Source organism: Mustela putorius, unplaced genomic scaffold (genome assembly GCF_011764305.1).
Source record: "Mustela putorius furo isolate JIRA1106 unplaced genomic scaffold, ASM1176430v1.1 tig00000127_pilon_pilon_pilon, whole genome shotgun sequence".
NCBI lineage: Eukaryota > Metazoa > Chordata > Mammalia > Carnivora > Mustelidae > Mustela > Mustela putorius.
In genome coordinates, this window is record NW_025421288.1 from 6,264,077 (window position 1) to 6,279,755 (window position 15,679).

The window sequence follows — 15,679 nt, forward strand, 5'->3', positions numbered from 1 at the left end:
CTATTCTCCCTGTTCTTGTTAATACTTGTTATGATCAGTCTTTTTCATTTTAGCCATTCCAACAGAAGTATAGAAGAATTTCATTATGGTTCTAATTTGCATTTCCTAACAATTAATGATACCAAGTATCTTGTGTTTATTTGTAATCTCCATGCCTTCACTGGTGAAGTGTCTGTTCAATTATTTTGCACACATATTATTACTCAGGTTGTTTGGTATTTTGTTGCTGAGTTTTTTTTTTTTTAAGATTTTATTTATTTATTTGACACAGAGAGAGAGACAGTGAAAGAGGGAACACAAGCAGGGAGAGTAGGAGAGGGAAAAGCAGGTTCCCTGCTGAGCAGGAGCCTGATGTGGAGCTCGATCCCAGGTCCCTGGGATCATGACCTGAGCAGAAGGCAGTTCCTTAAAATGACTGATGCACTCAGGTGCCCCTGTTACTGAGTTCTGAGCATTCTCTATGTATTCTGGATACATGACTATTATCAAATATATGCTTTATAGATATTTTCTCCCAGTCAGTGGTCTCTGTTTTCTTAAAAAACACACTCTCAAATCTTAATCTCAAAACCTGCTTTGAGAAACCAAACCCTAGATAGCATCTTATGAAAAAATTTAAAAATGCTGCGATACACAGTCACCAAGAAGAAAGCAACACTACTTTTAAAAAAATCATTGAGTGGTAGGGTGATTAAATTGGCGTTCAGTTAATAATGAAGTTGCTTTAGATTTTTATTGTATGTCATACATCAGAGTGTGGTCATTTACACTTTGTATCTTATTTTATTTTCTCATGTTCACCTTAACACAAGCAAGGAAGAGCTGCTACATTCAGCAGTCAAAGGAACTTAGATTGGACCCAATGCCGAACAGTATGCCACCACTTATCCAAACTATTTGTATAAAGATTTTTCACTTGAATCAATTGTCAAGCAAGAAGGAAGTACGGTTTCTAGGAAGAAGCAAGTGGGTAACAACAAATTACTCTGTGAGACCCAAGAACTAATATTTGCTTAAAAATGGTAATAGATTATCCAAATGAGAAAAAAAAAAGGTCTATTCATCTATGGAGTGCTTGTACTAGTACTTGCTGGTCAACTATAAAATAAAGCACATATACTGATAATTGTGTGTGTGTGTGTGTGTGTGTGTGAGAGAGAGAGAGAGAGAGAGAGAGAAATTGCATGATGAAATCTGTGGGAAGGAGGGTATTTGTAGGAGATCCTAACAGAAAATCTGTCTTTGGTTGCCATCATGGATCCAAGATGCCCCGGTATGGTAAAGATGATTATGATGGTGTCTCACAGATCAGAGTGAACAGGATCTATATCTTGCAGCACTAAGTCTTCATAAATTTCAGGTTGAGTCAATAAATCTTGATAAGGATCTTCAGAATGTGATCTGATCAAGCAACTTAGTGCAGAAATCTAGAAATATGACATCATAACATTTACAATTATTTCACCTCAATTTTCAGTGATTTTGTCTGATCTTGTCAATTTATCCCTGCAATGCTCTAGGTAGGTCACTGACTCTCAGCTGGTGGTATTCCTACTCCCACCCCACCCCCAACCCAGGCAGGGGATATTTAGCTATGTGTGAAGACATTTTGGTTGTGAAAATTGGGGGTGGGAGACATTGTTGACCTCTAAGGGATAGAAGCAGGGATGGTGTTAAACACCTTACTTTGCACAGATCATCCCCACCACCCCCACAACAAGTAATTATCCATTCCCAAATGTCAGTAGTGCCCCAGCTGAGACACCCTGGCCAGCCGAGGTATTCACGACAGCCGAGGCAGAGATAGAGCAATTCCAGCCATATCTGGAACCACAGTAAAATACATTTTTCATTGATCTTGTTGGGTATTTATGTAGTCGACAATCCATGCCAGGATCTACAGGAGTTTGAGGAGGAGAAAGAGAGAGGGCCATTCCAAAAAAATAATAAAATGTTGTCCGTGAAGGAGTACTTGGGTGGCTCAGTCGGGAAAGCGTCTGCCTTTAGCTCAGGTTGTGATCTCAGGGTTCTGGAATTGAGCCCCTTGTGGGGCTCCCTGATCAGTGGGGAGTCTGCTTCTCCCTCTCCTTCCGTTCCTCCCCACCCCCATGCTCTTTCTCTCAAATAAATAGGATCTTTTAAAAATGCTATCCATGAACACAGAGAGCTATGCCCCTCTCTCTTTCATCCTAGGGACATGGAAACAGAAATATTGGTATGATAAATTTGGTGGGGGGGGGTCACAAGGCCAATCATTTTTGAGGGCTTTCAGAATCGATGACATGTGGCTATGTGAGAGATATACACATATGAATATGTAGGCACACATGAGCACAAGAACATGTTGGCATGTAGATGATTGATGGGATAACGTGGAAAATCATAAGGTGTGGAATTACTATTTAAATTATGTGTTCCCAGAGTTACTGCATCTCTTACTTGACTGCGACATCTTCCGTTAAGTATTTACTGTATCTATGTGATTTTCACTAGTTGAAGACATGGGTAAAGCCCCTGTTTCCTTATCTTACAACCCAGTGAATATAAATACATGTTCAGTATATTTGGATGAATGAATAAGAAATGAATGTGTAATGTGTGAGGGAATGAGGGAAACTGTGTAAGTCATGAGGAATGAAATGTTTCTACAAAGAAATAGGTAGAGATAGGTTGTCTGGTGACTGTAACACAGAGCCACGGTTGTCTAAATTCACCAGCTCCCTGTCTTCCCATTAAGAGGGCTTTTGAAGGTGATTGTGGTGGTGGTTTTGCCATCTCTATTCAACCAGAGATGGAAGTTAACAGTTAGCACCTATGATTCTCTGAAATGCTTTAAATGCTCCCTCATTTTCCCAATAAAAAAAGGTTACTCACCCAGCTGATCTCATTGCCGTGCACAGTGTAAGTGAGCCCACAGAGTGAGAAGGAAATAAAAATTTGCACACAAGTCACTATCATTTGAAAGATCACGATAACCTACGGAAGAGAAGAGGAGCAGGAGGTTAGATTTTCCTACTTAGCTTTAGCCTGTGCTATGCTCCCCCTGGTTGCCCAGGGGCAAGAGTTAGTGGATATTTTGCAGAACAATGCGCTCCCAATCCAGGATATGCACATTCTCTTCAGACAGAAGCCTGGATCAGACACAAACCTTGCTTCAGTGAGCACCAGACATAAACTCCTACAGAAACAAATGTGAGTTATGGGAGTTCTAAATGGCAAAGTTCTGCCAAAAAACTCCCTTCACATTCTAGAGTGAATTACTGCTACTTCAGCCATTTTGTCCCATTTATTAGACAAACACTGACTATGAACAGGCCAGGATTTCTGTCTGTCTGCCTGTTTCTCTCTCTCTCTCTCACATACCCGCATCCACGTATGCACAGGCATACACGCACATACACAAAGGTCATGAGATTCAACTTTACTTGCAGAAAAAATGGATTTACCAACATTCCACTTGCCTTTTAAATTAACATTAACATTAACATTAAAAGGACGCAGACCAGCTCCCAAATTTTATATAATTTTAACTATAATTTAAATGTCTACTTTAACTAATTCTAATCCATAGGCTAATATTCTTTTTTTTAAAAAAAAAATTTTAGTTATTTATTTGACAGAAAGAGAGAGAGATCACAAGTAGGCAGAGAGGCAGGCAGAGAGAGGAGGAAGCAGGCTCCCTGCGGAGCAGAGAGCCCGATGTAGGGCTCGATCCCAGGACCCTGAGATCATGACCTGAGCTGAAGGCAGAGGCTTAACCCACTGAGCCACCCAGGTGCCCCCATAGGCTAATTTTCAATTAGTGTTCCAGATCAATTCTCTCTTCTCTGATCTATGAACAATAAAAGACTGTTCATAGATCAGTGGGGACGGGGCGGGGGGACTGTTCGTAGATCAGTGTGCCCAGAGAAGAGAGAGAATTCGGAATGATAAGAGTATATGTTTTTCAAATGATACACTCACACAATTCTTCAATTCTAATATCAGGTTTTTGTTTCCTTTTTAAACAAAATTCATGATTACATTTGTTTGTTTGTTTGTTTGTTTTTTCCCTCTATTACTTTTCAACTTTGAGAAACTTCATGGTAGGTTTTAGTCTCTGAGGACTAATAGAACTGAAAGCAAGCATCACAGGTGAAAAGACCATCCAACAAAATAGTACTTACACTTACAAAAGTTTTAATCAGTGAACACTCACGTAACTCTGAGCATTCAGATAAGAATAGATCAACTAAATTCACTGAGAGAAGAACTACCCCAGTGCTTGAAAGTAGTGTGCTGATGATGTTAGCTCCAATAGTCACTCCAGTCTGCAAGAGAATAATGCATTTAGTAGAAGTACTCAGGGCCTTTGTATATCTGGATGCCTCTTCGGCAGTATCCTTGAGTCACACCCTGGCTCCGTGGGCTAGTGTAGGTGAGCCTTCATAAGCAACCCAGCCTCTTTACCAGAGCGGTATGCTGGCAATCCACCTAACACATGGGAGAGAAGGAAATACCTGGTCCTCCTGAAATGAAAGGTCATGGACAGAGCCAACATGGTGGGGATTCTGTCTCTTCTGATATCACTGGTAGGAGTGATCTCTAATATGTCCTCCTGAATTAGAAGCTCCTGGAATTAGAAGCTCCCTGATACAAACGCACAAACATATGCACCATCCTCCCCATTTTATCCTTCCAAAATGTACCTCTTCAACCACTGTGATGGGATCTGTATGTAAAGACTCCCTTAACTTTGCTTCTTACCAGATTTTTTAAAAAGTGTTTGCTAAAACTCATACAGTTGAACACTTTCTCCTCCTAAAAAAAGCTAAGTATATGCCTCATATGCTAAAGAATTAATAGATCATTGAAGAAAAAGTTGCAAGGTAGTCAATAAAATAGACTGGAAAATCCAAATTTTGTGTTGGTTTAGCTTTGTGTAGAGAGTCAGAGTCAACTGCTCTTATTAACTCATGAAATAGCAAAAGGGAAAATGATACTCACCAGAAATTTTGTTTGTTTTTTTGTACATGAGATGGTCAAAGATCCAGACATGATGAACTGTTTGTAAGACAGGGAAGACATTCATGGGGGAGAACTCTTTCCCATCCACATCACCTACCACTACCCTGGATGACCTACCCTGAACCCCACATCTCACCTAGTCAATATGTATATTCTGATAGAATATTCCTAAAGAACAAATCATTGAACTGAATCAAGTTGGATCTGAGTCTACTTTGGGCATATGGATGGAAGAATATTGATGTGGACAGAAGGTGAGGCAAGGGCTCCATGTAGATGCCATCAGTTGTGACAAAGTTGGATGGGAAGAATGATCTGCCCTACACACCCCCATTCTAATCTATCCAAACATATTCCAACCTGAAAGTTCATTTGCGTTCTAATGTACGCCTGGATCATCTCAGTTAAGGACGATCTCTCCTTTCAAAGGAGAGAGCATGGGACTCGAGCATTTTTTTTATTTTGGCCAAACACTTGCAGTTGGTCCTGAGGCTACTTTTGTCACCTTCTCTCCTACAAATCCCCTATCTACTCAATACAGTGGCTATGCTAAATAAATAAATAAATGAATCTATCTCAGCTGTTGACTATAAAAAGGAGGATAAACTAATTAAATACATTTTCCCTTTATTTATAATTTCCAAATAACTTCTTTGGTTCCCAAAGTATTTCTAATTGATATACTCACAGACGCTCCAGCCCAGAATGGGTAGCCAATATAAAAGCAGAATAAAAGACCCCTGTCCTTAATGTACCAGTAGAAAAAAATCTCGATGATGCCAGCTAAGAAGCATTTCAGACCAGTCATTATCTGAGCTACCTGGAGGAAGAAAAACAGAACATAGGGGTGAAGTAGAAACTCTTTACAATTCGAGACATCTTTCCTTCAGATCTCAAGATCATATATGAATCACGTGTGATCTTTTCACCTTAATTGGAAAATAATCCTTGGAAGAGAATCCAAAGAAATTGTATTGGTTAATCAAGCCTTGTTGATGGATATTACCTCATGGGGATATTACATTTGGGAAAAACATTCCATTTGATCTCTGAGAGCCCCAAACACCTTCATCCCAAAACATTTGACCTAATGGTACACCCAAATATATCGCCCTCACTCACTTCTTACCTAATCTTATGAATTGGCATGAAAGAATTTATCCCAAATAAAATTACAGAGCACATTAATTTTTTATACTCACCCCCCCAATTTCTACAGGACTAATGGTAACTTACACCCAGAGATTTCAGATTCTTTTTAAGGAAGTTATGCAGCTTGCTGGGTAGATGTCCATCAGAATTAGTTGCATCTGCTTGTCCCACGTGCATGCTTTGAATTTCATTTGTTGAAATGCCCTCAACAAACCCACCGGTACCAATGACATCTCTCATTCTGTAAAAGACCACACGTAGTCAGAATTCTTCATCAAGCCCCACAATGCTCAGAGTGCAGAGTGCTACACACATTTCTGGAGGCGTTTTGAAGAAAGCAGCTGCACACTTCCTAGTACTGAGAGGATTATATACATATTTTTAAAGATTTTATTTATTTGATGCAGAGAGGGAGACAGCCAGAGAGGGAACACAAATAGGGGGAATGGGAGAGGGAGAAGCAGATTTTCTGCAGAGGAGAGAGCCTGATGCAGGGCTCAATCCCAGGACCCTGGGATCATGACCTGAGCCAAAGGCAGATGCTTAACGATTGAGCCACCCAGGTGCCCTGAAAGGATTGCATTTCATAGGAAGAGAAGACACTGGCAAAAGGTATTACCTGTAAAACTTGTTCCCTTGGCTCCCAACAAATCTATCTGAAGGAGATGATAAGCAACCCTTACTGGAGGTCTGGAAGCCTGGGTTCTGAGGCCCTGCAGGATGGAATCAATCAATGCACTATGGGATTCTGGAGCACAGTAAGGGGAGACAGGCAGGGACAGGTAAATGGGGTGCCACTCCCAGGAATCAAAGATGCTCACCCTTGCAAAGGGTGAAATCTGATTGAAAGGATGCATACTGTAATGTCAGGCACACCCTGACAAAGATCTCAACTCTCCTAGTTATTTGTTCTGGAGCTTCAGAAAATTCATGTACATTCTCCAAGTTTCTTTCTTTTTAAAAGATTTTATTTATTTGAAAGAGAGAGAATGAGAGAGAACACAAGAGGTGGGAGGGTCAGAGGGAGAAGCAGACTCTCCACGGGGCAGGGAGCTGGATGTGGGACTCGATCCCAGGACTCCAGGATCATGACCTGAGCTGAAGGCAGTCGCTTAACCGCTCAGCCACCCAGGCGCCCCCATTCTCCAAGTTTCTATTCTTCAGTTGTGATTGAGGAATAGCAGTGTTTATCTCACCTCATAAGGACTTCATGATGTAATGTTATTGAGATAACGCATCAGAGCTATTTAATAATCAGCAATTGGAGGAGTGTTTCCACTTCATTTCTTTTCTCCTCAGAACAAGAGCAATTTAAAGCTTTTCTATTAATTCTCCCATATCATTGCCTAAAATTTCAATATGATCAATTTTTAGAATAGAACAGAATGGATCTCACTCTATTGGCTTTTCCTCTAAGCCCAAATTATTATTTTTTTCTTTAGAAAGCTACACTGTTGTTTTTTTTTTGAGAGAGAGAGAGAGAGCAAGTGAGCCCATGGTGGTGGGTGAGGCAGAGGAAGAGGGAAAGAGAGAATCTTAAGCCTGACATGAGGCTCCATCCCAAGACCCTGAGATCATGAGCTCAGTTGAAATCAAGAGTAGGAGGCTTCGTTGACTGAGCCACCCAGGTGCTAAATACATTAAAAGATTTTCAAAAATACAGAGAAATTCACGCAAAGTTAGATTAACTACACACCACTAATGATATTTGTTTCCATTCCATCTCAATAGTTGTTGATATATACATAAATGGTTTTTGAGAGCTTAATTATGGTTTATTTGCATGCTTATCTCTAAATTTTTTACACTTAGCATTATATATTAAAAATCTTTCCAAGTGTCTTCTAATCATCACTTTTACATCTGTACAATATTTGATAAAAAGGCTAATGGTATAATTTATTGAGCATTCTCACGATGCTATATATTAAAGTGACATTTTTGTTACTTTAATAAATATCCATTTAACATTAATATTTATAATATTTCCTTTTGTGGGATTACTGCATCAAAGCATAAGGATTATATAGCATGTGTTACACAGCCCAAATTTCGTGCCAAGAAGGTTTTCTCTGTCTTCGTCGTCACTAGAAATACCTGGATTATCAGGTTAGGACACCCTCACTGAAACACTTCTTTTCTAAAGATTCAATCAAGTATTTACAAAATATTTCAAACTAAATGTAAAACATAGTGGCAGTTTTTTTTCTTTTTCTGACTGTGACATTCTAGTAATTTAAGATTTTCTTTATTGTTGTTTCTTTAGCATCTAGACCATCATTTGGCATCTAGTGGGAGGATAACCTTTACTTTTTAAATGAATTAATGATAAACAATGAAAGGAAGATATTGCTGAAATTCTAAAACAAAAACAAGTAATTCTTTTACGGGTAAAACATGAATTCTGATGCAAAAGGACAGATAGAATTAAGGACAACACACGTTGCTCTAGGAACTTCCTGAATCACTTTTGACCATGGAGTGTACAATGGCCTCTGTGAATTCCTTTTATCTGTGTATTTCAGAGTTTAAGAAAATGGCATACTCACGTTTTGGCGAAGAAGATAACTTTATTTTCCAAAACTCTAATTTCAAAATGAAACACTTCCCTAACCTGTGTATGAGCGCATATGCTTGTGGTTAAAATTTTTACAGGGATAAGAAGGGGAAAATAATGATTGTCTCTGAGTGCAGAAGAGGGGAAAAGGGACTGAAGTCTCAGGGCTAAGGCTTCAGCTCTGCCTCCAAAGATTTATTTATTTTTATTATGTGACATTGAAGCAAATGAAGCCAAAAGGCGATCTATTGACTCTGGGCAGTAGGCGAAGTATTCGGAACGGTGTTGTCTGTGTGTATATCCTTACTAAAAAGATAACAGCAAGAAAATACAATAACCAAATACAACACAACAACCGCTTTGTTGGCAGAGAAAGCATGTCCTGCTCCCTGCTCCCCTCCCTGGGTCCTCACTCTGCAAACCTGGATCTGCTCCCAACCGAAGGATTTTGTGTATCCCCAGCCCAGACTCATCACAGAATCATTGCCAAATTCTACCAGAATATATGAAACCGAAAACGCTCTGCACCTACCTTGATCTCTCTCCTAGGCTGCTGGGCTTTTAAACAAGCTATCCTGGTTTGCAACTTTGTGTTTCATCTCTTTCACCCAGCTGCCCCACTGCCTTCTGTCCTAGAGAAGGATGGTTATGGCAGAATTGTTACTCTAGACTTCTTCATTTCCAGCTTCCACTTACATATATGGGCAGTAGAGATAAGCAAGCCTTAATAGTATTGGAAGATAGTCAGCAATCTACCAAGCTCAGAAACAAAGCTTCCTGGACTCCTCTGACCATACATATTCTATCACGTTTGTTTTCATTGGATTATTTAGACTCAAGCTCCCTGGCTGACATGTACATTAATGGTTCTGTTCTCATTCTTGTGATGTCCTCAATGTGCCGCTATCAAAAAGATGACTTCAAACCCTGGCCTCTTCCCCATTGCCACCTGCTTTTTCTCCTTGCTGAGAGGACACTTTTGAAAGGTTTAAAATGTTTCCTTTCCCTTATCTCCAACATCAGAGAGCAGTACAGTCAATGGCATTCAGAATTTCTTCTTCCAGTCCTTACATGACACAAGGATCTACTTATGTATTTTAGAATTTTTTTTTAAAAGGAAGCTGAGAACTGGATGGAAGATCACAAGGCTTAGTCAAACCAAGTCTCTGATTATTCAAACCAAGTCTATCAAAACGCCTGGCTGTGTTGTCAGGGTTAATTTCAGCCCATCTATAATCCCCAGAGTTGTTTTTGGTGGAGTGCCTGCAAGGCGCTGACCTTGGTCAAGGCATGAACACATGGACTCATTGAGTTGCTTTGTAACCATGGGTCTGAGGAGTTTCTGGGTGGTTTGTGCCAGCTTGTCAGCATTGTTTACTGATAACAGTGTGACTGGTGATTTGCACGTGGCTTCAAGGAGACCACAGATTGTGTGCTGTTGGGGCTGGTTGCATAACATGCCCACAGGACAAGCCAGGTATAAGAAGTCCAACCACCACTACAATTCTGGGCTCCCTGGTCCTGAGGTATTCTGTTGGGATTCGCTGTCAAAAGCATAACGTGCATTCCAGAGGAAAGGGGAAGACAACTGGAACTCAAGCCTGGCATTACGGACTGCGAGGCAGTTCTTAGCTGGAACATATATCCTTAGTTTAATGCTATTGTGATATCATGTCCTATCCCTCCAATAGATCCAAGTTGCACACATAGTCCTGCTGGGTCCTATGACTCTTCTTTACAAATTAAACACTAACTCTTTCCATTGGAACATTGGCATTAGAAGTGACGTTGCATTGAATACCAAGATTCATCTTTAACTAAAAATATTGCTCGGGATTTATTTATAGAAAAAAAAAAGGATGCTTTTGATAAAGGGGGTACAGAGGTGGTTACTGAACCACTGTGGCGTGAAGTAGCACAGGCTTTAAAATCAGTTACTGATCACAGAACTTCCAGATATAATATGAAAATGATAGAAATTTGACCTTAGGATCTAGCAAAATGAATGAGTAAGAAACTGCAAAATTCGGCTAAAAATTCGTTTTTAGTGTTCCTGCTTAGCAAAAACAAAAGTGAGTTTTTCCCTTTTTGGCCAACAGGAGGAGTGCCAGCCAAAGGAATCCAGTCAACCCACACTGATAAATTGTCTTCATCTATAGGCTTTTGAGAATGTAGCTTACAATGGATTAAAGGAAACATGCACCCTCTACACTCAAAAAAGGCACCTGCTCTGCTGTCTCTCCTTCGCCTTATGATGGTCAGTGGCTACTGAAGCCACAGAAACACTGTAGAAGCCAGTGGCATCAGAATTGTTCCACAAAGACTATCGCACAAGCTGATACGGTGATAACAGACATCCCACCAGAGCGGCCCTCTTATTTGGCTTTGTCATTGTGACCTCAGGAAGATGGCAGATGGCAGATGGCATATTTTTCTGTAGCTTTCTTTCCTTCTAATGTTTTGTCTGGCTTTGGTATCAGGGTAATCCTGGCTAATGGAATGAGTTGAGGTGTCCCCCTCCTTTCTTTTGTGAAGAAATTTGTCATGGATTGTTATAATTTTGTTTTTATCTGATAGATATATTTGAGCTTTTCTCGGTGGCAAAGTATTCAAATATTATTTCAGTGTTTTCATTTGTTATACATATATTGATGTTTTCTAATTCGTTTGGATCAGTTTTGGTAACTTATGTCTATTTTATAATTTCATTTACTTGTATAAATTGCTGGCATGAAATCGTCTGGAATCATATTTAATGCCCTTATAATGCTTTTAATTTTTGTGGAGTTGGTGGTGGTGTCTCCACTTCCATGACTGATTTTGATAATGTGTGTCTTCTCTCTCATTTTCACTTAGTCTGCCTAGCTGATGGTGTCGTCAGTTTTGCTGGAATTTTCAAAGAACCAACTTTTGGTTCCATTGATTTTTTTTTATTATTTTTCTGTTTTCTGTTCCTTGATTTTTCACTCTAGACTTAATTATTTCCTTATTTCTCCTTACTTGGGATTTAATTTTCTCTCCTTCTTTTTTTTCTAGTTGTAGGAGGGGCTTAGGTTATTGATTTGAGACATTTTTGTTTCTGATATAAGGACTTAAAGCTATAAATTTTCTTCTAGGTCCAGGGTTTGCCATCTCCCATACATTCTGATATGTTTTCTTTTCTATTCAATTTAAAATATTTTAATTTTAAAATATTTTTAAATATTTAAAAATATTTAAAATTTAAAAATTTTAAAAATATTTTCCAATTTCTTTTTTTGATTTCTTTGATTCATTGTCAATTGAGAAGTGAGTAATTTAAATTTACAGTTATGTGGAGGATTCCACAATGTTGTTCTGCTATTGATATCTCATTTAGTTCTGTTTTGTTCAGAGAACTTACTTTGTGGTATTTCTATCTTTTAAAATTTATTGTCTTTTAAGTTCTAGCATGTGATTGGTATTTGTTTTCTATCACTGTAGAAAAATACATTATTACCAATATTTTAATAATTGGTAAATTATTGGTATTATATATTTACATATGTATGTATGTGTGTGTGTGTGTGTGTGTGTATGCTATTGTGATATCATGTCCTGTCCCTCCAATAGATTCTAGTTGTACACATAGTCCTACTGGGTCCTATGAATCTTCTATAATCTATATATATATTTTATATATATAAATATATATTTTACATATTATATTATATATATAAAATAATAGGTAAATACATTATTACCAATACAATATTACCAATTTTGTGGCTTAACATGATTCAAATGGGTTATCTCACAGTTTCCTTGGGTCCAGAGTTGAGCATGACAGGATGGGGTTCTCCGTCCAGGGTCTCAAATGGCTAAAGTCAAGTGTTGGCCAGAGCTACCATATCATCTTGGGCATGGGAGCATATGCCAAGCTCATTCAGGGTGTTGACAGAGTTTAGTTCCTAACAACACTGGGAATGAGGTTCCATTTTTTTTTGGCTGTCAACTAGGGGCCTCTTGGAGACCATCTACCATTCACTGCCACATGTCTCTCTCTAAGACATGGCAGCTGCCTTGTCCCTGATCTCTAGACCCAGATTTAAGTGGCTTGTGTGATGAGGTTGGGGCTGCTCAGACAATGTCTTTGACTAACCCCAAATCAACTCCTAGAATATTAATTATACCCTTAAAAGTCCTTTTGCCACACAGCATAATTCTGGGAGTGATACTTGGTGATTTCACTAGTTTCACTCAAAATCCATTTTCACAAAATGGGTGGAGGGTCTTAATAGTATACTATATTTTATATATTGTAATGTTTTATATATTTATGATTATGTTTATATACTATAATGTTATATTAATATTATTTTTATTAATATATATTATATTTTGTTAAGTTTTTAAAAATATATGCATCAGGTTAAGTTGGTTAATAGCTTTCAAGTCTTTTATTTTCTTCTTGATTTTTCTTTCTAGTTTTTTTTTTATCAGTGATTGAGGATAAAATATTGAAACCCAATATTGCTGAATTCTCCTTTCAATTCTATCAGTGGTGCTTCCTATATTTGGGGACACATTCATTTACTCTTGTTTCTTCCTGCTCTGTTGCCCCTTTTGTCATTACAAAATACCCCTCTTTCTCTCTAATAATGTTTCATATTAAGTATATTTTATTTCACATGAACATAGCCCCTCCAGCACCCTTATGGTTATGGTTTGTTTCTTTTTGAAGAAGCAAATAATAAGTAATTTCTAGAGGCGTAGTGTCCCCACCTCACTAATGACATGTGCAGACAAATTTGCGGGTATGATTTCGTGCTGTCAGATTAGCTGCCTACAGGGATACCGAATTAATACACTGCCTTGCCTTTTCTTTAGGGGGAAAATTTTTTCTCTCTATCACCACTGGGTGTCAGTAGAGTCACGTGTGGCGGAAGCTCTGAAAAGCCATTACTTCTAAAACCTTCCCTTGTAGCAAAGGGAAGAGAAAATAAATTACCGCCGTCTAAGATTCCTTATTTAGAGGTGTACGGACTCTCTTGAAGAAATGAAGGGTTTTATGAGATTAATCAGTTTCCAAATCCTAGAGGTGGATTGAGATTAAAATTGATTAGAGGATCAGAGTGGTGTAGGGAAGTTAGGGGAAGGGTGGAAGAAAATAGAGAATAAAACTCGTTAACTGAGCATCTTCTATGTACTAGATAGATATAACGGTAAGCACTTCACACACGTTTCAATACATCTTCATATCTCAACGGGGCATGGGTGCTTAGCAGTTATGTTGAACCTATGGTGAGAACTGACTTTGAGGGTTGCCTAAAGGGCTGGCTGCCTTTTCTGAGAAAGGAGTCAAAGCTAGGAGTGTAAGGGCCTATTTAGCCAGAGTGATTTCATCAGGCTAAACAGTGATTTTGACGTTTATGCAGTAAAACTTAAACTGACCCTGCCCTCCGCCCCCCAGGGGACTTAAAAGCAAGTCGGGGAAAACAGTCCCAGGTAACAAAGCCCAAATACAAGGGCGGGTCAGGCCAGGTGGAGACATCCAATCAGTGGGGCATGCATACTATCTCCCTAGCTACCAAGGAGTGTGGGCCCTGCCTTTTGGGCCCTTTTGGGTTCCAATTCTGACCAAGGTGATAGGCTAGTTCAAATATCTACTATAAGGTAAATTGTGATTCAATTGGTCACCCGTGTGTGACCTAGCATGACTATGCCGCTTTCTCTGTGTGTTGCAATCTCATTGGGCATCTGTGTGTGGCCAGGCCCAACCACATGGCCTTTGCCTTTTAAAAGTTAGTCTGTAAGGCAGGGAGAGTTTGCCCTCTCTGTAATAGGCGGCCCCGAATGGTCGGTTTGATTCTCGATGCTTGGCGAGAAATAAAGCTTTGCTTGACTTTCACTTTGTATCAGTCTCAGTCCTTCGATTACAGTCCTAACAGGAGAGACTCAGGAGGAGATCCAGCACTAGAATGATGGAAGTGGTGGGGTGGCAAGATGAGGGTATGGTAGAGTCAACTGTGTGTGGAAGGACAGTGGCCTCATGTGTTTGACAGCCCCACTTCGAGTGTCCACTGGGGTGTTGTCAAGAGAAGGAATCATTCTCTCTCTCTCTCTCTCTCACACAGACACACATGCACATTTATCCCCTACAGTCTTTCAGGCAGAGAAGAGGGTTCTTTATTCTGTGCTTAAATAGCTCGTAGTGCCCTGAATGGTGTTTCTCTACCTTTACAAGTCATCTGTTTTCCCCAGTTGATTATGAATTCTCTGAAGCCAAGCCAACATTCCATGTTATTCATCTTTGTAAGCCTGGCATCCAGCATAGGATCGGGTAACCCCAAAGTCCCCATAAATATTCGATATCCATAATAAGCAAATAAAGGAGAGGAATGGTGTAAAAATGTGTGCATAGGGAAGCAGGGCAAAAGAAAGGGAGATGATAATGGGGAGAGAATTTGAAGAAAGAGCTGAAAGCTCCAACATCCTACTCTCAGAATGAAAAACAGAATGGGGAAACTGAGCTTCAGATCTGACACAGTGCGTATGACCCTGACATAGTGGGTCAGGGCAGGGAAAATATGAGAAAATCTTTCAAAGAAATGGGGCTTGTATAAAATTAGAAGCTTTCAACACCAGCATGTGAGCACGTGTGTGTGTGGGGGGGGCTTAACATTTATGCTCGAACAATTGTTCTTATTTTGAAATCAAGAAAAAAATGAACTGGCTATCTCTTCATAAATATTCTGGTTAGTCTTTGTTTGCTTGTTTTGTTTGAGTAGCTGATGAGGGAGAACAGAGTTCAAGTTTAGGTTTATATCTATCACTGTTGACTTACTCAGTATTTAAAAGGAAAAGAAAAAAAAATGAGTTTCCAAAAATATGTAATGATGATTTTGTGATTTTTTAATAAGAAAAATATATATTTAGGCTTCCTTCCAGTTCCTGGAACAAATCTGTGGAATTTCCTAAATGAAAGAGCAGCAAAGATATATT

At 39.2% G+C, this 15,679-nt stretch overlaps 1 protein-coding gene across 3 annotated transcripts; it reads right to left on the reverse strand.

Moving 5' to 3' along the window:
• Nucleotides 1-714: 714 nt before the first annotated feature.
• Nucleotides 715-9,405, reverse strand: LOC101671797 (high affinity immunoglobulin epsilon receptor subunit beta). 3 transcript variants are annotated; one of them, XM_004770415.3, is made up of 7 exons: nucleotides 9,249-9,404; nucleotides 6,244-6,400; nucleotides 5,696-5,827; nucleotides 4,987-5,043; nucleotides 4,173-4,310; nucleotides 2,875-2,976; nucleotides 715-1,427 (listed from the first exon to the last, which is right to left on the reverse strand). In XM_004770415.3, the coding sequence occupies exons 2-7, from the start codon at nucleotides 6,397-6,399 to the stop codon at nucleotides 1,302-1,304; spliced, it is 711 nt and encodes a 236-aa protein (XP_004770472.1). In that variant the 5' UTR covers nucleotide 6,400; nucleotides 9,249-9,404; the 3' UTR covers nucleotides 715-1,301. The 3 variants fall into 3 exon arrangements, with proteins under 3 accessions (XP_004770472.1, XP_004770471.1, XP_004770473.1); XM_004770414.3 differs by having other exon boundaries at nucleotides 4,167-4,310; XM_004770416.3 differs by lacking the exon at nucleotides 4,987-5,043 and having other exon boundaries at nucleotides 4,167-4,310; nucleotides 9,249-9,405.
• Nucleotides 9,406-15,679: the final 6,274 nt, after the last annotated feature.